Genomic DNA, 23,039 nt, shown 5'->3' on the forward strand with positions numbered 1-23,039 from the left:
AGTTTGACTGCTCACCTCACTGGTTTTTGGGAGCACTAAGTAGCACCTATGTCTACTATAAAATCTTTTATATATTTATTAACAAAAATCATTTTTGTGAAATATCATACTTTCCCTTTGAGGCTTGATATAAATCCACCTCCTTTGACCTACAGCTTAAGAAAAATCCTCTTTTGGGATATGCTGGAGGACAAAGAGTGGACTTAAACATGTGTACTATAAGTCACTTCTCTAGAGTTCTGTCAAGTACAGAAATACTAAAACAAATATTTTTTGGAATATTTGCATTCACAATTTGCAGTAGTTTCAATCTAGAATTTCTGTTGATCAGTCTCCTTCCTGAGTTTTCTTCTGTTACATCATAGAATCTTGACAGGGTGATATTTTGTAGTAGTGTCTTTAAGATGAAAAACAGCTCTTAATGAAATTTGAACCAAGCTGGGAAAAATAATCAGCCTGTTGATCTTACAGGATCAGTGTTTACAGATTGTTAATGATATCTGAAGAATTTCTATCAACATACTTATTTTCATTTGTTAGATGTTCTGTGTATAAAATAAGTTAGTGATTCTTTTATATATCTTGATATAATATATCCTATTGCCTTTTATATTAATATTGAAAAATCTAGCAAATTGTTAACTTGAGTGATAAGAGATAGTAGTTATCTCTTGCTATACAACAAATTATCCCAAAACTGAGAAGCTTAAAGCAACAGCAAATGTGTGTTACCTCACAATCTGTGGAGCAGGGATTCAAGAGCAGCTGAACTCTGATGGGTTCTGTCTCAGTATCCAGCACCAAACCAAAATCATGTCTTACTTTGTAAAATTTCTGCATTTTTATTTCTGTAAAGTTAAGTAAGAATTCTCTAGAAAATTTAGTCTTTAAACTCTAGAATATTAGTATTGGCAGCGAGCTAGTGATATAGGGCTAAGCTGATGATACTGATCTGATAGCTAGCCATTTTGTTCTGTTTCTGGATTTTGTTTATAAAAAGTTTCTTGACTTTTAATTAATTAATTTTAATTTTCTAAAAATATTTCAGAAGTTTTATCCATTTATTGGTATGTAATAAGTGTATACATATTTATGGGGTATGGTATTATTTTAAGACATTCATACCTTTTGTATTGATCAAATCATTGTAATTAATATTTTCATTTCCTTATTTCTTTGAAGCGTTTGAACTCTTTTCTTCTGGTTCTTCATGAAAGATACTGGGCTATTGTGAATCATAGTCACCCACTGTACTGTGAATCACTTAACATATTCCTTCTACCTGTTTGGGTACATGTTATCCAACCTCTCTCTCTTTTCCCTCCTGCAAATCCTTTCCAGCCTCTGTATTAATCACAGTTCTACATTTAGATCAACTTTTAAAAACAAAACCAAAAAAAAAAAATATTCACATATAAGAGAGGGACTTGTGGTATTTGTCTTTCTGTAACTAGCTTATTTGAAGTAACATGATGTATTCCAGTTCCATCCATTTTGCTGCAAATGACAGTATTTCATTCTCCTTTTTAGCTGAATAATATTCCATTGTATATGTATATATACTACATTTATTTAGTCATTTATCCATCAGTGAGCACTTAAGTTGATTCCATATCTGGCTATTGTGAATAGTACTGCAATGAGCATAGGAGTGTTCTTCGATGTACTGATTTTATTTCCTTTGAAAATACACAGAAGTGGGATAGCTGGAACATATGATAAATTATACTGGTTCTCCATAGGGGCTATACTAACTTACATTCCCTTCAGTAGTGTATAAGAATAAAAAGACAAAACAGATCAAAAGCTGGCAAAGAAGTGAGGAAAGAGATTTTTGTTGTCTTTTTGATTATTTCTTTTATCTAAAGGAGTTTGAAAGGCTCCTTAATGACTGTTAATGATTTGTGTTGATGGCTTTATAAATGTTATTAGAGTTTGGGCTGGTTGCTGTTTGTTTTGTTTTATTTGCTTCTAGCCAACATTCAACTTAATTTTCTAACTATCTCTATATGCAGGTCTTGTTGTCTTTCAATGTTATGCTAAGAGTTGCAATGGTGTTCACTGTTTAAGATTAGAATCCACTAGATTATGATTAAGAAGAACTTTCCTTCTTTATGTCCTTGATTTCTCTTGAAAGAAAAGTTCTTAGAAGCTCTAGTTCAAGTTCAAGTTAAGATTATTAACTGTTACCAATAGAGAATGAAACTTAAAGGACCTTGAAAAAGGAAGTGGATGCAGCATAAGACTAAGAGAAATTTAATAGTTAAAAAAACTCAAGTTCAAAATTCTTAGGAAAATTATTTTTGGCTTTGGGAAGGGAAAAAACATGTCCACCATCACCTTTAGGAATTTTCAGAAATCTCTGTTTGTCATTGGAGTCTTGTGTTCATATGTATTATGGCAAGGATTTTTTTCAAAAAAAAAAAAAGAACACATTGAGAATCCTTCTCTACAAAGATTAAAGAAGATTAGTGCTTCTGCAGATGCCTATTTAAAATTATCTCATTGGGGCATTTGGCCTAGTGGTAAATACGCTATTTGGGATGCCCACATTCTCATATCAGAGTGGCTGGGTTCAAGTCCTGCCTCTGCTCCCAAACCAAGTTTCCTGCTAACATGCACCCGAGGAAGCAGCAGTGATGGCTCAAGTAGTTGGGTCCCTGCTACCTTTATGGGAGACTTGGATTGAGTTACTAACTCCCAGCTTTGACTGACCCAGCACCAGCCCTTGTGAGCATTTGGGGAGTGAACCAGCCAATGGGCGTTTTCTCTGTCTCTGTGTCTCTCTGCCTCTCAAGTAAATAAAATAAAATGGAATTTTAAGAAGCACATTATCTTGCTACCTGAGTGCTGCCACTTAACATTTTTTGTCTTTTTCTTACCTGTAAAAACTCTACTGCCTCTTGATGTATCATACTGTATATTTTCTTATCTTCCCACACTCTGATCATTACACTTTTTCTTTGAACTGGACCTCAGTAGAGGTGGTAGCAAATGGAAGAAACTAGCATTCTTTCACTCCTGTACTTGTTTCTTCATCTTCGTACTCCTGATCGTTAGGACATCACTGTGGCCAATATACCATCTCCTCTATCTAATCCCTTTCTGAAAATCCTGACCTCTATTTAATACACAAGAATTTTTTTCCCAAAAATAAAATGAATCATGCCATTCAAAGGGTTAAAAAATTTTCCCTATAGGATATAACAGAAAATGAGAAGGAACTTTGAGGATAATTTTTTAAATGAATTATTTATTTTGTTTATATTATTAACGGTGAAAATTTCTGAGAACTGTGTGAACTTAAGCAATGAGAGGTTATATTATCTATTGCTTCATAAGAAGTTACCTCAACATCTAGCAGCTTCAAACAAAAATTATTATCTCACACAGTTTCTTTGGATTAGGATTTGGGATCTATCATGGGTAGCAGTCATCTGAATGATGAGGGCTGGAGCTGGCTCTGTCATGTGGCTGGCACAGTAGTGTGGGCTTTTGGCAGAGTTCCATTCATGGCCACACCAACCATGACTCAGGCTTTCCCACAATGTGGCTGCTGATATTGCCCAGAGTGAATGATAAAAGTTCATGATGGATGCCTCATTGCCTTACATGACGTGGTCTCAATTCGATGGCATCATTTCCACAGTGTCCTAGAAGCTGCATAGGTCAGCTCTGCTCAGTTTGGGAGGGATCTGACAGTTAAGAGATTTGACTAGTAGGAGGCAAGGGATCAGCAGGTGTCAAGGGGCCAACTACCACAGAGGTGAAAGCAGAGCTGTAACTGTGTTTTGTGCTAAGTGTAAAAGGAAACAGACACTGGTCAAGATGAGAGTTAGTGTCAATAGGAAGAAAAGCAGTCAGGCGGATCTCTAGAATGCAAAGAAAGTGGCAGGTTACTGGCCTGCATGATTGTACTAAAAGAAACACCCTTGCATCCCCACCTATGCCCAAAACACAACACTGCTACTTACATCCATACCCCTACTCCCCAGTGGGTTTTACAGATCAATAGGTAACCTCCATTGTTAGATGTTAGTTTTTATGGTTCAACTTAGCTGGTGGGAGAGCCTATTCTTAATGAAGTTTGTGCAGATGTGAAGTGAGGACAACCAGAAATGAAACTCTCGATCTGCTTAATTCCACTAAATATTCCTAGTTTTGTACCAGACACTGTGTGTATATTGTGTGAAATGGACTGGACCTCTGCCTTCATGAAATGTGTATGGCTTACTGGGGAAGGACATTATACCAATACAACATACTTATCATCATGGAGTGTTAGATACACTGTGGAAGATCACAAGTTCTTAGATAGTAATTGGGAGGAAGCACCTAATTTAGATGTGGAGTAAAGGAAGCTGAGGCCTGAAACCTAAGCAGCACAGTGATGGAGAAAATATTGAGGGGAACAACATGTGCCAAGCATGGAAGAGAATGTTGCATTCAAGAAACTGAAAGACTAGTGCTGGCATAGTTTGTTTAGGGCTGCCTGGTGCAGACTGAGTAACACCTGGCAGTCAGCACTGAGGGTGTGTGCTGTCCTTTGCTCTGGACTCTGGGCACTAACACACTATTATATGCTTTCATTAGAATGAGTAGCACTGACCAATCTGCTGCAGTTATTCTGCCCTGGTTTCTCTCTATTTGCATTCCATTTTCTGATGACTGTCTTGATTCTTGGCAAATATTGTTTTCTTTCAAAGGCAGAACAAGCGTGGATTCTTTTAAAGGCCAAGTGGAGTCTTGTAATTTTGCAGTTTTATATTTGCATACCTATTTTTAATAACATGTAATCTTCTTATATGTGTGTGGTTTCATTACCCTTAAACAAAAGAACAAAACAGTGATTATTGTGAGGCTTGCTTCTCTCCCTGCTCCTGACAATTTGAATGAAGGTCTTACTGTGTAAGCATTTTTGCCAAAAATTGTTTATACCCTCCTCCAAAGTAAAAGGGCAAACAAAACATTTAATTTCAGCTCGGAAGAGTTTATTTGAAAGCTGTAGAAGTAAATGCTGTGTCTGTGAGCAGATTCTGAGATTTGTCTCCACAGATCATTGCCTTTACCAGTGTTCCCTGAATAATTTAAAGGAATTCAGGAAAAAAGAATTAACGTGGTTTTACACCAGTAAATGTCTAAATGCAAATGCCTTTCAAACCTTTTGTTTACTTTATGTTTTTGTGTATCCATAGTTGTTTGTATTACTTGATTGCTAAACTATTTTGAGACTCCCAAAGTAAGCAGCTCTGCTTATTTTAAGCAATATAACTTCTGAGAAACAATGTCTCTGGCGTGACAATTAAAGAACTTTTGAGTGGCAAATGTTGTGACACAGCAAGTTTAGGTGCCACTTAAGATGCGTTCATCTTAAATCTGAGTGCCAATTGGAGTCCAAACACCTCTACTTCTGATCCAGCTTCTTGCTAATGTACCTTAGAAGGCATTAGATCAGGCTCAAGTAGTCAGGTCCCTACTACCCACATGGGAGACCTAGATTGAGTTCAGGACTCCTGACTGCTGCCTGGCCCATCCTCTGCTGTTGAAGGCATTTGGGGAGTGAACCAGTGGATGGAAGACCTCCCACTCTATCTCTGTCACTCTGACTTTAAAATAAATAAAAAGACTTTTTTTTTTTTTTGGTAAAGGAACTTTTGAGCTGTTCAGAGTTTCTTTTTTTCCTTTTTTTTTTTTTTTTGACAGGCAGAGTGGACAGTGACAATGGCCACCGCGGCTGGCATGCTGTATGCCGGCGCACCGCGCTGATCCGAAGGCAGGAGCCAGGTGCTTCTCCTGGTCTCCCATGGGGTGCAGGGCCCAAAGACTTGGGCCATCCTCCACTGCACTCCCTGGCCACAGCAGAGAGCTGGCCTGGAAGAGGGGCAACCGGGACAGAATCCGGCGCCCCGACCGGGACTAGAACCCAGTGTGCCGGCACTGCAAGGCGGAGGATTAGCCTATTGAGCCGCGGTGCTGGCCTGTTCAGAGTTTCTCAGACTGAGAGTGTATTAACCACACAGACACTGGACACTGCGCATTGCAAAGTGTGTGAAGAGCGTACTTGGAGAAACTGATATAGAAAAGTCACAGCTAGGAGCTCTATGGGAAATTGTGAGAGTCTAGTGGCATTTATTAAAACAAAGGAAAGTGCAAAATAAAAACAAATATCAATGATATACATCCTAGGGAAGTTATGTCTGCTCCTCTTACACTGCCCTACTGAATTCACTCAGAGTGGGATGCATTATCAAGACTGGTTTTACCTTTCTTCAACCTCTTATGTTTCCTGAAGTCAAAATTTTAGCAGTTGTCCCAAAAAGGTTCAGAAGAAAATCACATATACTGGAATGTCCTTCTCAAAAGGTAATTGTAGGGACCAGCATTGTGTGAAATGAGTTGAGCCACTTCCTGTGATGCCTGGATTCCATTTGGGCACCAGTTCCAGTCCCTGTTGCACAACTTCCAATCCTGCCCTCTGCTAATGCACCTAGGAAAGCAGCAGTAGATGGCACAAGTCCTTGTGTCCATGCACCCATGTGGGAGACCTGGATAAAACTGCTGGCTTGTGACTTTGGCCTGGCCCAGCCCCAGCTGTCACGGCCATGTGAGGAGTGTACCAGTAGATGGAAGATAGTTTCCTCGTTCTCTTTCTCTTTATCTCTCTCTCTCTCCTTCTCTCCCTTTGTAACTCTGACTTTCAAATAGATAAATCTTAAAAAAAAAGATAGTTATGGAGAGATTGTTCTGTATGCTTTCAGGATTCAAGTAAAATGTTTTCATTCATTTCAAACATTTATTTATGTATTTGAGAGGTGGATTTACAGACACAGAGAAGGAGATGCATAGGGAAAGGTCTTCCATCTGCTATTTCACTCCCCAAGTGGCCGCACCGGCCAGAACTGAGCTGATCCAGAGCCAGGAGCCAGGAGCCAAGTCTCCCACATGGATGCAAGGGACTAGGCACTTAGACCATCTTCTAATGCTTTCTCAGCCCATTAGCAGAGAGCTGGATTGGAAGAGGAGCAGCTGGGACAATAACCAGCTTCCACATGGGATGCTGGTGCCATGGGAGGAGTCTTAGCCTACTATGCCACAACTCTGGTCCTATTCATTTTAAAAAGAATTAGAATTTACGTATTCTTTCCCACTTCATTAATTTTTCTTTTCCCTATGACCTTTGGTAAAGGGAAAAAAGTTATTATCTTTGGAATAAATTATATTTATTTAGAAGCCACAGACATTTTATTAAATGTATGTGACTTTAAAAGATATACAGAGATATAATAAATAGCTGCTCAGAATTAAGATCCTTTTAATAAAATTGCAACTTGGAAAAATTTAACTCTTGTCATCACTGATAGTTTCTGTAGACTGAAGGGAATTATGAAAATGTGTATGTAACAGTTCTTATTTTAGAAAGTTTATTTGAAATATAGGGTCATAGAGATTTTTAACCTTTTTTATTATTGTTATTTGGAAGGCAGAGTGATGGAGAAAGAGAGAGAGATATCTTCCATCCACTGGTTCACCTCTTAAATGCCCAATCAGCCCTTAGCTGGGCCACGCCAAAGCCAGGAGCCAGGAACTCCATACTGGTCTCCCATGTGGGTAGCAGGAACTCAAGCACTTGAGCCACCGTCCACTGCCTCCCAAGCTAGATTGGAAATGGAGGTGGATTCAGGTACCCCAAGTGGGTGGCGGGTACCCGGGTGTACTCCAGCCATCATCTCCTGCCTCCCAAGCTAGATTGGAAATGGAGGTGGATTCAGGTACCCCAAGTGGGTGGCGGGTACCCGGGTGTACTCCAGCCATCATCTCCTGCCTCCCAAGCTAGATTGGAAATGGAGGTGGATTCAGGTACCCCAAGTGGGTGGTGGGTACCCGGGTGTACTCCAGCCATCATCTCCTGCCTCCCAAGCTAGATTGGAAATGGAGGTGGATTCAGGTACCCCAAGTGGGTGGCGGGTACCCGGGTGTACTCCAGCTATCATCTCCTGCCTCCCAAGCTAGATTGGAAATGGAGGTGGATTCAGGTACCCCAAGGGTGGCGGGTACCCGGGTGTACTCCAGCCATCATCTCCTGCCTCCCAAGCTAGATTGGAAATGGAGGTGGATTCAGGTACCCCAAGTGGGTGGCGGGTACCCGGGTATACTCCAGCTATCATCTCCTGCCTCCCAGGTGCACATTGACAGGAAGCCGCACTGGAAGCAGAGTTGCAGGATTCTAACCAGGCACTCTGAAATGAAATGTGGGCCAAACAGCAGGCCTTCAATGAGTTTTCTTAGAATAGCATTTCGGTATTCAGAATATATATGTGCATATGGAAAGCCTGTTATTCACTGCAGCACATCTTTCTATAATTTTAATTTATTTTAACTATTATTTTTAAAAAGTAACAAAAAATAATGTTGCTTGAATGAAAATTACAGTAATAAAAGCAAATACTTGGGATGATTAGACTATAAATTTTAACTGTTTATAGTTTTTTTGAAGAAATATTTGAGAATTTCTTATGAAGATTTTTTCCCCAAAGTATAGCATTTTATTCTGTTTCTGTTTATTTTCTTATTACAAATAATAGCATTTATAAAGGAAATTTTAAAGCCTTAGAAAGAAATAAGTTTTAAAATCAAGTTTCACAAACTAAAATAACCACTATTAATATTTTGATGTGTAATTTTTCTAGTCTTTTCCTTTTTGATGTGTAACCTTAAAATATTTGTAATATTCAAATCTCTTCCTTACCTTCAACTTGCTGTTTAACTTTTTAAAACATTAGTTTAAAAAATGTAGGTACATAGATTAGAAAGTCAAATTAGCTCCATAGTTTATTTAGTAAAAGATAGAAGTCTTCTGCCTCATCACTTGCTCAGATTAATTATTCATATAGTTATTTGTAAATAATATGCTTATATATTTCCTACATTTTAGATATCATGGTTGATAATCTTTAATGATTTACCCATCTTCTGATTCTCTGCTTCTCTGTCTTCTCAAATGAGTTACATAACTGAACCTCTAATGTAAATAATATTTATAGACAAACCTTGTATGTTGTTATCATATAATACAACATTTTGTTTTTCATATAACTTTGTTTTGTCCTGGAATTAATCGTTGTCTTTTTTAGTGGGTTTTCCTAGATTAATTAATTCCACAGAATTGTGAACTTTTTTAACACATATGAAAACGTCAAATAATCATTCAGATTGATCATTTTCTCTGCCTCTGGAGGTTTCCTTTTTATATCTCTCTATCATTTGGGGACATCCATCATCCTGGGCATTACTTTCTCCTGTGGAATCCATGTTTTGATCTCCATGTCCTTTTCTTAATGATTAATGCCTTTGTTCTGTTGGGCCTATCTTACAATACTTTCCTGCCTATGGGACATAAATTTTAAGACACTATATATGTGAAAGCATATTTAGTCTACTTATATAACTTGCTAGGCCACTGATATGGAACTATATATTAATATTTTAGAATGTTGAAGGTATGATTTCATTGCTTTTAAATTCCAGGGTTGCCTTGTTAGGCCATTCTGAAACTGTTCATTTGTCTGATTACCTTGCAGTGTGGCATTAATTTTATTTTTCTTTCTAGACTCTCTTAAGATCTTATGTCTGTAGTTCTGAACCATCATAATGTGCAATGTAGCTCTTGGAATACACATGTCCTTCCTTAATTTATGTATTGAGCTACACCTTCATTTGGACTCTTAATTCAGAGATGGAGTGTAATTTCTTTGATAATTTCTTTATTTTTTATTTTACTTACTTTCTGAAATTAATGTTTTCAAGTGTTAAACTCCTACTCTCAGAATCTGCTTTTCTTTTCTATTTCCCATTGTTACATCTTTTTTGCTTTTGAAGTGATATCTTCATCTCCTTGCAACCTTTCTGTTGATTTTTTTACTTAATTTTTTGTTTTGGTAATTTTTAAGAACCTCTTTTAAAAATTCTCAGAATTTTCCTATTATATCTTTTTATTTAATCTTATGTCTCTGAAGGAGATTATAGTGTATCAAGATTATTTTTCCAGTTCCTTATATTGCTTATGCTTCTTCTAAATTCCTCTTTTCTATTTGTTTTGCTATGTTCTTTTTTCCCACAGATTTTAAAGCTTTTATCAAATATCTTATTATCTTTTAATGTCCATGCATCCAGGTAAGACACAGAAATGGGGTTTATAAGTTCTTTGCACGTAGAACTGGTGGTGATTACTGTTAGCCAGTGAAGTGAAGCCCTCACAAGGTCTGCATCTAGGTCTTTTCTTTTGGTCTGGGAAACAGAACTGGATGTGCCGGGAATGGTAGGCTTAGTTGCTAGCCTTCCTTGAAGAGCCAAAAAGGGAGCACTCTGCCTCTGATTATTTTAGAAACCAGCAAGTAGTCATCAACATTCCTGTTTCCAGTTCCACACCACATCTACCCTCAGTAGATGTTATCCAGAGCTTCCTATTTCTGAATCTTCCCAAGTGTCTACTATAATAAATGGCTTATTTCTTGAGTACCTTTCTATGCACACACTGGCTTAGGATTGTGTTTTCAATGACTTCTGGTCTACAAAGTCAGTTCCCACTCAACCATTTACAATTGCAGCTTCTAAAACATTGCTGACTTGATTGTTCTGTGATTCTGTCCCATTTTCTTTGTCTTACTGGGTTGTATGTCTTGAATGCTTCCTTACATGTCACTTTGGGGTGTCAGAAGAAATAGAAGTGAATGCATGTGTTCATTTAATCCATGATGTTCTATTGGAAGTCTCTGCAATACTGGCACAACTTCTACTTCTTCAATGAAGACTTCCTGGCACCCCATCAAGAGTAGATTACTTTGTGTTAAAGAGTCATAAAATTATATTGCTTTTTGATCAATGTATCTTTCTCATGTAGTTTAGTTTTTTGGGATTTTTTTAAAAAATTAATGTATCTGTCACATGAGAGTGTGTTACAGGAGCAATGGCCATATCTATTTTTATTTTACCTCAATTCCACATCTGTCAGAATACCAAGCAAATGACAAGTGCTCAATAAAGTATTATTCTTAAAACTTTTAAAATCATCCTATATTGTATCTATACATGTAAAATAGTTTGTATGTGTAACTATTTCCCTGCTTTGGATATTCAGGTATTTCAAATGTTAAATAAAATTGAAGGGATTGTGTGTGTGTGTGTGTGTGTGTTTATTTCCATAAGATAAATTTAATACATTGTTTTTGAGGCTCTGGATTGATACAATGCACCACTGTGCTGATGCGAAGCCAGGAGCCAGGTGCTTCTCCTGGTCTCCCATGCAGTGCAGGGCCCAAGCACTCGGGCCATCCTCCACTGCACTCCCTGGCCACAGCAGAGAGCTGGACTGAAAGAGGTGCAACCGGGACAGAATCTGGCGCCCCAATCGGGACTAGAACCCGGTGTGCCGGCGCCGCAGGCGGAGGATTAGCCTGTTGAGCTGCGGCGCTGGAACTGTTTTAAAAAGCATTCTTTTTATTTATTTAAAAGTTAGTGTTAGGGCCTGCGCTGTTGACTCTCTTCCGTTAATCCTCCGCCTGAGGTCCTGGCATCCCATATGGGTGCCGGGTTAGTCCCTTCTGTTCCTCTTCCAGTCCAGCTCTCTGCTGTGGCCTGGGAAGGCAGTGGAGGATGGCCCAAGTGCTTGGGCTCTTGCACCTGCATGGGAGACCAGGAGGAAGCACCTGGCTCCTGGCTTCGGATGGGCACAGCACGCTGGCGTAGCTGTCATTTGGGGGGTGAACCAGTGGAAGGAGGACCTTTCCGTCTCTCTCTCACTGTCTAACTCTGTCAAAGAAAAAAAAAAGTTAGTGTTAGAGAAAGGGAGATACAGAGATCTTCTGTCTGCTGGTTCACTCCCCAGATGGCCACAATGGGCAGGGCTGGGTCAGGTGAAAGCTAGGTCCATTTGAGTCTCCCATGTGGGTGCAGGGGCCCAAACACTTAGGCTATCCCTTGTTGCCTTTCCCAGGCCATTAGCAGGGAGCAGGATTGGAAGGGGAATAACCAGGCCACGAACTGACACCCATATGGGATTGCAGGCTCGTAGAGTGAGGCTTTACCCACTGTGCCACGACAGTGGCCCCAGAGGAAAAATTTTATTTTGTCAAAAAGCAGAAAGCAGCACTTTGGCATTATTCTTCCTTCCTCCAAATACTTAAGGAATTTAGAGATGAGCTAAAATGGAAGTTCTGTGATTTTTCTACTGACTTAAAGAGCATTTTTCCCATGCCCCATATACAAAAACACCTTTAGGTATCTATACTTCCAGTTGAGTCCATGAGATGTTTCATTTGTACATTCAGCAAATGCTTGAGAGCCTATTGTGCTGGGCTGCTAGGAATACAGTAGAGAAAGAGTCAAAGTCCTTGCCCTCATAGATCCTCTGGTTTTAAAGAAATACAGAAACAGTAATGAAATATTAGATAATAGTCATTACAATGAAGGGAAAAATACAGTGTTAGGAAGATACAGGAAGAAAGAAGCTGCTGTTTAGGAAGGATGGTCTGTGATTCCATCGCTCAAAAGCCTGCGGGAGGTTAGGGGTGCAGGCTTTGATTATGTCTGGACAAATGCATTCGAGCAGAAGGAAGTAGAAAGTTCCTCCCTAGTGAATATGCCTGACGTGCATAAGGAAGAGCAAAGAGGCCAGCAGAGTTAGAACGGTAGATCAGGTGCCAGATGCTTGCTCTAAATATAATCTGGTAATTTACCTATTTGAGAGAAGTTTATATACAGTTATCATATTTCTTGGTGTTTTTAGTTACTGAGATGTATTTTAAAGCAATTAACATGCATATGTATCATGTAAATAAATATACTATAGATCCTGTAATTACTCATTATACCTAAAAATAAACGTGTACTTTTTAAAATATTTATTTTTTAAAAAATTTTATTTTTTTTTAAAGATTTTATTTATTTGAGAGGTTGAGTTACAGACAGAGAGAGGGAGAGACAGTTGGTTCACTCCTCAGATGGCTGTAATGGCCAGAGCTGAGCCTATCCAAAGCCAGTAGCCAGGAGCTTCTTCCAGATCTCCCACATGGGTGCAGGGGACCAAATACCTGGGCCATCTTCCACTGCTTTCCCAGGCCAGTAGAGAACTGGATAGGAAGAGGAGCAGCTGGGATGTGAACCAGCACCCATATGAGATGCCAGCAACGCAAGTGGAGGCTTAGCCTACTACACCACAGCACTGGCTCCTAAAAATATATATTTTAAATTACATAGTATCTTGATGTAAAAGGAGAACTGCCAAGAGGTAGTACATGCACATTTATTTATAGATATATTGAAACTGTTATGAAATCATGCTTTATCATATTTTCACATTAAGCAATAACCTGGTGGTTCAATTTGCATATACATTATATATATACATGTTTAATTTGCATGAATTTATTACTAGTGGACTTTATTTGTAAGTTTAAGTTCTGGGAAAACAGAAAACTTAGAAGTAGATTTAAAAAGATAGTTTATTTCTCTTAAAGAGACATTAATAGTTCAAGTAATGTGGTAATCTTCATGGATCTATATCTTCCACACCCAGTCTCTGCTCCCTAGTCTAATGTGATTTCTTCCATTTAGCCATTATATCTGAATTCCAGCAAACAGAATATAGAAATTAGAAGGCTTTCCCTTTGAAGCATACTTCCTAAAAATTGCACATGCAACTATTATTTGGCATCTCATTGTCCAAATCTTCCACATGGGCACGCATAGTTACAGGGAAAGCTCAGAAATGTAGTTTTTACTCTGAGCAGCTCTGTGCCTGTGTATCATTGGATGTTCTATTGCTGGCAGGAACAAATGATGCTACTGTATAACTGTCAGTCTCTGCACCTTGCAAACAATGGGGAGAAATTGGAGGTATAGCAATGCATTTTTTCCTCTTTGTCTTTTTTTCTGTATTAAAGTTTAGCATATCTATTATACTATTTAACCATGCTGTGATTTTTTTTAACTGAAAAATGTATCCTGTGACCTACTATACATACATTTCTCTAAGTAATGACTAAGAGTAGGGAGCCAAACTGTTTAGATTCAAATCTTACCTGTGTCACTTGCCACTGCTATAGCATTGGACACCTTACTTAACCCTTTGTGTTACAATGTCTTCATCTTAAAATGAAAATACAGTAGTATCTAACTCAAACGATTGCTCTCAGAAGTAAACAATTTGTTGTAAATAGAAAAGCTCATGACACATAATAACCCTTCAAATGCTGTTAGTTATTACTATCAATTATCAGATTCTTAGTGAAAGTACTGTTAATAATACGCTAAGTAAAATCACTGTACAGGTTAACTTGTAAAGATGTATTAATATTTTCACTGCGGGAGTGGAAAAGTGATAAGATAACTTAAAGCCTAAATTTTATTATTTTACTTTGGAGAATTTTATTAGTTACATTAAGAGGTTTTTCCTTTGTGGGAGCTATAATATTGTAAAACATATATACACATATATGAGTGTTCCTTCACAAGCAGGTATCTTTCTTTTGAACTTCCCACATATCTGACATCTTTTAAGTCATTCAGAGCTAAGATGTCATAAAGCTACCCATCAGTAAAAATATTTTGTTACCTGTATCTTGGGATAAATAAAGTTAACAGTGAACTTATTAAAGAATAATTATGTGGTAATTGAAAGTTGAATGCCTCCCAAGGTGGAACTAGGCTTCAGAATTTGTTTAATTACTTTTCTAGAAAGTCTGGCCTGAATCCTTGAGTTTAGTATAGTTAACGCTCTGTGTTGTTTATATATACCATATTATACCTAACGCTTTGAGCACCTGGTAAATTTCATTGGAATTGTCTATTTGTGTTTTTCTCCCCTGCCACTTCATAAGCAGAGTCTCTGTCTTATTTACCTTTACATCCTACATATTGTCAGTATGGAAGACTCAATTTGTTATACTGAAAAACAAGCCAAGTTGCCACTTTTGTAGTTTGTTTTAATATTTACATCTCAAGTCAGAGCCAGCAATAAATTTTTTATGGCCTTAAATTGTTGTCTAATTTTGGTCTTCTATAGCAAGATGTTTAGAAATAGGCTTATTTCCAAGAAAAGCTTCAATACTTGAAAGTAATGTTCTATTTGTTGAACAGCTTCCTGGCTCCTTCTACCTCCTTTGATTATCCTCCTGTTTCTTGATACTAAGGCACCACAACAAGAAACTTAATTATATGTGTTAGAGTATGAAAAATTTATTCAGCACATTATTTAGTTAACCAATGTCATAAAACATGAAACTCAAGGGTAAATAAGAGTTCGTTAGTTGTCCTTTTGAAGGACAGTAACACTTATTCTGCTTACTGTGTTGAGTCTGAAACCAAATATGCCATAATTCAATTAGATCTCTGAAGTGTGTTGTCTATAGCTGTATCTCCCTCTCATATATGTGTTTATTTTAATGTCAAAATTGGGTTATCTGTCAGTCACTACTGCATTAGATGATCAAATTCTGTTCATAATTAAAAGCCAACGATCTGTCTTCTATGGAATATTTGAATACAGCAAAAGACAGAGTGCAGAGTACTTGCTAATGTGGTAAAGATAGAAGCAGCTTTTTAGTACTTTTTACTAATCATGTCAACTTCATTCAAATTTCTATTAGTAACATTTATAATAACATATTTTAAATGTTTTCATTATAATTATTTAAATATGACCAGTTATTAAATGCAAGTATGATGAGGTTTTTCTCTTTTATGATAATATTTTAGTTGTTTTTGATATAGGAATATAGATTCCTTTCCTTCAAGTTTCATTTTTTGCAAAAGAGTTCTGTAAATAAAATTGCAAACAGCTTTGAAAATATTAAAACAGTTCACATCCCATATTAATTTTGCAAGACTGGGTTACCTGCTTTTTTTTATTTCACAAAACAAGCTTTGTTCTGTTGGCATAGCTAGCAGATCACATTGTGATCTTATGATCTAGGAACTAAGGTTAACTGGTTTGTTTTGTTTTAACTTTCAAAGATAATTTTAGTTAATATACTTTGAGTTAAACATTAGCATTTTTAGTTCTTTAAAAATGTACAGTGCTTGGAAATTTCTTCATCACCCCCTCCTCCTTTTTTGCTTTTCAAATAGTGCCGTAATCTTTAAATTCTTCTTTCCTGTCTCTTTAAAGGTCGATTGAGCTATCCACATCCAGGAACTGACAATCTGTTGATGTTAAATGGTAAGTTTTACAGAAATATCTTATGTTTCTAATTGATTTATATAAATAGAGATGACTAAATATATGTTTCTCTACACCTCCCCATGTATGCAATTTAATTATTTTTAATTGTAAAAATAAAGGTATACTATTACTGTGTAGAAAGTAGAGTTAGGAATCTGAATATACTCTATATGTCTAGCTGGCAAACCATCATTGAAGTGTATTTGGACAGTGTGGTTTAATTCAATAATCACTGACTTTAGAGGCAATCCTTATTTGAATATTGACTTTTCCATTTAATGTTTGGCATTGGACAAATTAGGTGTGAGTTCAGTTTTAGTTTCCCCATATGTGAAATGGGAATATAATCCCAAGATTTTTTGTTTGTTTGTTTTAAGATTTATTTATTTATTTGAAAGAGTTACAGAAAGAGAGGGAGAGACAGAGAAAGTGAAAGATGTTCCATCTACTGGTTCACTACCAGATGCCCTCAGCAACCAAGGCTGAGCCAGACCAAAGCCAGGAGCCAAACAGTTGGGCCATCTTCTGCTGCTTTTCCCAGGCCATTAGCAGGAAGCTGATTTGGAAGTATGGGAAATGAACTGGTATTCACATGGGATGCCTGCATCACAGGTGGCAGCTCTACCTGCTACACCACAATACCAACCCTCAATCTCAGCATTTATTATGAGAATTAAATGAGATAATGTTTGCGAAGTGCATAAAACTTATTTCTTAGTATAGCACTTGTATTTATATTTAAGGAATATACCACTCTATCTGTAAATATGGTTGTTACACTAACCTAATTTATTCTAATTAGAAAGTTTATACTGTGAAGTGCACTATAAACCTTCAATAAAGTATGTTTTTTTTTTCTGTTGGACAAACAATAATTTATTCACAGAGTCATCATACTTAGAGCAGCTTTGATATGGGAGTAGGGTTGGAGGATTAAACTATCCCTCACAAAAGTATTTTTAAATCAGAGGGTAGGTGGGAAGAGTGAAATTGGAAAAGGAAGGAATAGAAATGGTAATTATAGTATTTACTTTAAGAAAACATCATAGTATCATTAAAAGGGTCTGGCTCTCCTGTTTCTACTCATGCTTTCTTGAAATAAGATGCAGTGAAGTTGTGGAACAAAGACTGAGAATAAGGTCAGTGTAAAGCTAGACCATGTGAAGTAATTTCAAGTGAAAACTATAGTGATAGAAAGATAGAAATAAAGTCCAGGCCACCTGGGAGATTGTCAGATTAGACAGGAGTAAGAGAAAAATTGAGGAAGCAGAGTATTAGGTGAGGTGATTGGTTGGTTTGATCAACACTTGACTATAAGGTATTGAGGTAAGGTGTTGCCTTGTCCCAACTGTGCATTTTATAATTAGTGAGAATCTTTAAGGATGGTTAGCAATACAATTCTCAAGGTGCTCCTGAAGTCAGTCTGACTGTTCTAGGCTGAGGCCATGCACAGGCCATACTTTGCAGTGGTCCAGTAGATCACTGTGAATTTAACAGTTTATAGTATGTATGTGGATTTTGGTTAGAAGTGTAGTGGAAGTTACATTTAAGGACTTTTTCATTCACCTTTTTTTTCCTATCACATAAACATATAATTTGAGTAGCTGGTCTCTAGTTCTAGATTTGTAACTAAAATGATGGCCCTTAAATAGAGTTTACAAAACTCAAAATAACTTGCAATTTATATTATTCCCTTGGCATGATTTATAAAATAATGATCAGTTTAGGTAGCATTAAGTTATTTATGTATTGATCTGACTTATTTTCTTCTGCAACATTCTATGTGTTGAATAAAAATTATTTGCATTTTAATTTCTGAACAAGCAATTTTGTAAAACAAAAATTGAATTTGAATATATTTCACATATTAAAGTCCATTTGAAAGAAAGAACCCCATAATTTTTCACATCATTCACAGGTGTTCATAGATTGCTGAATGGATAGTAAGCCAGGATGCCCACAATAAAATGTATCAGTTCTGTGTAAGCAAAGAGCTTAGTAGCCACACTTTTTTGAAACTTTTGGTTTATTACAGTAAACACTTTTAAACTAATATGATTTTGTCAGTTACCAAATGCTTGTAAATAATCTAAATGTTAAATTCAAAAGTGTTTCATCACATTGTAGAACACACAAATATTTTATTTCAGTTAAGTTGTAGCTTCTGGACAGATCTACTTTTGCATTATTTGAGCACTGTTAGTTTGCTGTAACAAGTATTCAATACAGGAAGCTAGTCTTGAAGTTCTGATTTTCTTCTGGCAAAGGGACTAAGGGAGGAAAAAAGTTAAAGTAGGACATCAAAATGTGTTTATGTCAGAAAGAGAGATAATTGATCCAAAGAGAAAAAGTTTCCTTTACTCATTTGGAATCCTTTCTTAAGAGGCAAAATTAGAATTGCCTAACTTATGCATTTGTGAGGAAAAGAAATATTGAATATTAACGAATTAAATAATTTCATTGGACATCATGGTTATTGAAGAGAAAACTACGGGCAAATTAGGGCTCTAAAACATAAGGGGAGATTTTACTTGGGCTGTTTTTTAACTACACATAATTCAGTCTTATTCTTAAGATATTGTCTCCCTGAGAAACATGGAAATTAGGTGATATTAAGACAAGGCTCTCTCTATGCTAAAGTATTTATTTAATATTATTAAATGATGAAAAAAATTCTGGTATCTCATAGAACACAGACCTACTTTTTTATATTATTAGAGTGTTCTTTAGTATGTCATAGATTTAGCACACTATTAGGCAATTGGGTAAGTATGTTACATTACTTAACCAGCAAGTATAGCTGACAAATATTGTTGAATTTAAAAATCAGTGTCTAGTAATAAATTTTGATATCTATATTTTTGTAATAGTTAAACCAGTAGTTCTTGGTGTTTCATACCACGGATTCTACAGCCAAATCATCTGGGTTTAGACCCAAGCTTGCTTTCTCTATATAGCCTTGGCTGGCTTTTACCCAACTTGAATTTGCATTTTCTTCATTTCTAAAGTAAGGATAGCATAATACCTTCCTCTTAGCAACTCTTCTGAGGAGCAAGTGAATTTATTCATGTGAAGTATTTAGAACAGTTCCTGGGCCGGCGCCGTGGCTCAATAGGCTAATCCTCCACCTTGCGGCGCCGGCACACCGGGTTCTAGTCCCGGTCGGGGCGCCGGATTCTGTCCCGGTTGCCCCTCTTCCAGGCCAGCTCTCTGCTATGGCCAGGGAGTGCAGTGGAGGATGGCCCAGGTGCTTGGGCCCTGCACCCCATGGGAGACCAGGAAAAGCACCTGGCTCCTGGCTCCTGCCATCGGATCAGCGCGGTGCGCCGGCTGCAGCGGCGGCCATTGGAGGGTGAACCAACGGCAAAGGAAGACCTTTCTCTCTCTGTCTCTCTCTCTCTCACTGTCCACTCTGCCTGTCAAAAAAAAAAAAAAAAAAAAAAAAAAAAAAAAAAAAAAAAAAAAAAGAACAGTTCCTGAAAGTCAGTGTTAGCTATGGTAGTAAGGGATGGTAATGAGTGATAAAAATGACTGAAAGAGTAAAATTCATGTTGTGTGACTAGGTGAAGTAGCTGAACATGTTGATTTTAGAGATTATAAAATAAAGAGAAGACTTAACTGGTATTTTTAGCTATTTGAAGGATATTGTATGTAATAAACAAAAGGATTTATTTTATGTTACTGAAAGCCAAGTGAGAACCATTTGGTATATAAGCTATATAATAACAAAATTTGGGTCAATAAATTAAAAAAAAAAAGTTTCTCTAAGCAAATTGTTCCTGATCCCTAAAATGTGATGCCTTGTTGCTTTGGGATAATCAAATTAAATTGATGGTACACAGATACACATTAAAATAAAAGCATGACTGGGACCAGTATTGTGGCATAGTGGGTTAAACCACCAGGGCTAATTGAAGCTCCAACTGCCCTACTTCCAATCTGCTTGTTAATGGGAAGGCAGCAGATGATGGCCAAAGTACTTGGGTCCCTGCTACTGACATGGGAGACCCAGATGGCATTCTAGGTTCTTGGCTTCAGCCTGGCCCAGACCTTACTGTAGTGGCCATTTGGAGAATGAACCAGCAGATGGAAGGTCTCTCTCCTCTCCCCTCCCCTCCCCTCCTATCCTCTCCCCTCTTCTCTCTTCACCTCTCCTCTCTTCTCCCCTTCCCTCCCCTCCCCTCCTCCGCCTCTCTCCTCCCCCCTTCCAAACAAATAAATCTTTTAAAATAAATAAAAACATGACAGTTAAATTAAGGAATGGTTCATACAAATATAAAACTAAAATAAATATATATATATTTATATATAGTGCTCCCTCCAACATATATATTACAATTGGATTGACACAGAGAAAACAAAAAAGCAAAATGCTCAACTGACAAAAATCTGTGATGTTACACTGATGCCCTTTAATAAAAAATAAAATACAGGGGCCAACACTATTATAGCAGCTTAAGCTGCCACTTGCAATGCCGGCATCCCGTATCAGGGCACCAATGTGAGTCCCAACCATCCATATCTAATCCAGATCCCTGCTAATGTACCTGGGAAAGTAGGGAAAGATGGCCCAGATGTTTGGCTCCTGCCATCCATTTGTAAGATCCAGGTGGATTTCTTAGCTCCTGGCTTCAGCCTGGCCCAGTCCTGGCTGTTTTAACCATTTGAGGAATGAACCAGCTGATGGAAAGATTCTGTCTCTCTATCTCTGCCTTTCAAATAAATAAATCTTTTAAAAACACTTGATAAATAATAGTTGTAGGCAGAAAAGGCAAATCTTGTGAATTGTGATTCTATCTTCTAATTAATTAACAGTTATGATTAAACTTTAAATATTCCTTTAAATAAGGGATAAAGAGGGAATGAGGTAAAAGGAAGTTGGACAAAGTTGAAGTGCCTCTGGAAGATCCTTAACTTGGCTCCTGTTAATAGATACCTAAAAAAATAGAGGTATAATACCACAACTATGTATTTTATGTTCTAGTATAAATCCTATGCTTAGTAATATCAGTAGTAAAAAGCACACCAATCTAAAAAACTGTTTTCCATAGTAACAGGGACCAATACAAAATGATGAATCATTCTAGTATTTGTTTCTGTTTCAATTGCATTGTACTCTCACCACTTTTCTCCCAAGAAAAATAATGTGCATGTGTTTTTTCAAATGGCAGTAATGAGTAGAGCAGAAATTTCTCATTATTACTCATATACACCCATATTTGTGATCAAGAGCTTGCTATACTATTTGAGAGAAGAAATTACATGAATTTTTAATTAAGAAAATATACCTCAGTAATGAGATTGTATTTCTAAAGGCAGATGGTATAACCACACTATATGTTAAGTCATATAATTTTCTAAATATATCACATTAAGTCATGGAAATAGAAAACCTGGATAATGATCAGTGTTTTTTGGTTTTTTGTTTGTTTGTTTGTTTTTTTCTGTAGAAGTAAATGGAGCAGATAACAGTATATTTTGTTTGGATCTTAAGATTATGATTTGGAGATGTATTTCTATCCTTAGATTTGGCTTTTTCAAGCTGAAAAGAGGAGATTTTTTTTTTAGCTTCTCATAAAGAGAACTTTACTCTGTATTTCTAACTGAATTAGTATTATGGCCTATCCCTTCCTCCAGCTGCAGTTGTTCAGATACTACTGGAGCTGAAAGCCAATACATAAGGCCACAGAGTCCCTACTAAACAGACTGTGTGTTAGAATCACACAAAGAACCATCTTGTTTCTTTTCTGCAGTTATAAATTAGAACTTGAATCAGATTATTGGAAGCTAAGGGCCAAATTGTAAAGTCATTGGTTTAGGAGAGATCTTCATACTTTTCTCAGCCTTTACTATCTTTAAATAAATAACACACACACTCATATCAATAATGTTTTAATATGTATGTATATATGCATGTTTATATGCACATTTTACATAGTAATTCCTCATTTTTGTATAAATGCTTACTTTTTATAATGCTTTATAAAATATGTGTACTTGTAAGTGCAATTTCATACATCCAATTGTTCTTTTTTCTGTCTAAATTATATTCTGAGTTTAAATGGACAGTTAAAAGAAATTTTTTTTTTTTTTGACAGGCAGAGTGGACAGTGAGAGAGAGACACAGAGAGAAAGGTCTTCCTTTGCCGTTGGTTCACCCTCCAATGGCCGCCGCGGTCAGCACGCTGCGGCCGGCGCACCGCGCCGATCCGATGGCAGGAGCCAGGAGCCAGGTGCTTTTCCTGGTCTCCCATGGGGTGCAGGGCCCAAGCACCTGGGCCATCCTCCACGGCACTCTCGGGCCACAGCAGAGAGCTGGCCTGGAAGAGGAGCAACCGGGACAGAATCCGGTGCCCTGACCGGGACTAGAACCCGGTGTGCCGGCGCCGCTAGGCGGAGGATTAGCCTAGTGAGCCGCGGCGCCAGCCCTAAAAGAAATATTTTTTAAAACATGATAGTCACTTGATGATAGAGCATACTCCTGAAGTTCATGTACAAATACTAGTAGGAAAGAAAGTACACATCATTGTTTAGTGGGATGTTAGCAGGTTGGTTATTTCCATGACAGGGAATAGGAAATATTTTACATGATTTAGCTTCATCTGTAGTCAGTTCTATTTTTGGTAATGTGGAAACTTGGAATGTGAGAGTTATCCAAAAAAATAAATGGAATAGCTCTTTACAAGATTCTAAAATTCCTCAGGTATGAGATAGTTAGAGAAATTTTCTAAATAATTTTGTTCAAGCCTAGGAATGACATGAAACTTAAGATGCATACATATTACATATTTTCACTATTTCAGTAGTGAATAGCCTCAGCTAA

The 23,039-nt window shown here is 37.2% G+C and overlaps 1 protein-coding gene across 6 annotated transcripts in view; it reads left to right on the forward strand.

Annotated features, from left to right (window-relative positions):
- The window catches only part of CPEB2 (cytoplasmic polyadenylation element binding protein 2), a 71,600-nt gene that overhangs the window by 15,807 nt on the left and 32,754 nt on the right, over nt 1-23,039 (forward strand). For 4 of the 6 annotated variants that reach the window (XM_051830084.3, XM_051830094.3, XM_051830096.3 and 1 more), the window contains one exon: nt 16,163-16,213. In XM_051830084.3, coding sequence (XP_051686044.3) covers nt 16,163-16,213 — 51 coding nt within the window. Of the gene's footprint in view, nt 1-1,182; nt 11,171-16,162; nt 16,214-23,039 lie in introns of those variants that run through there. The other 2 variants (XM_089326944.1, XM_089326945.1) reach the window with 1 other exon arrangement.

This window comes from Oryctolagus cuniculus, chromosome 2 (assembly GCF_051225735.1).
Source record: "Oryctolagus cuniculus isolate XC-2025 breed Fujian yellow rabbit chromosome 2, ASM5122573v1, whole genome shotgun sequence".
Taxonomy (NCBI): Eukaryota; Metazoa; Chordata; class Mammalia; order Lagomorpha; family Leporidae; genus Oryctolagus; species Oryctolagus cuniculus.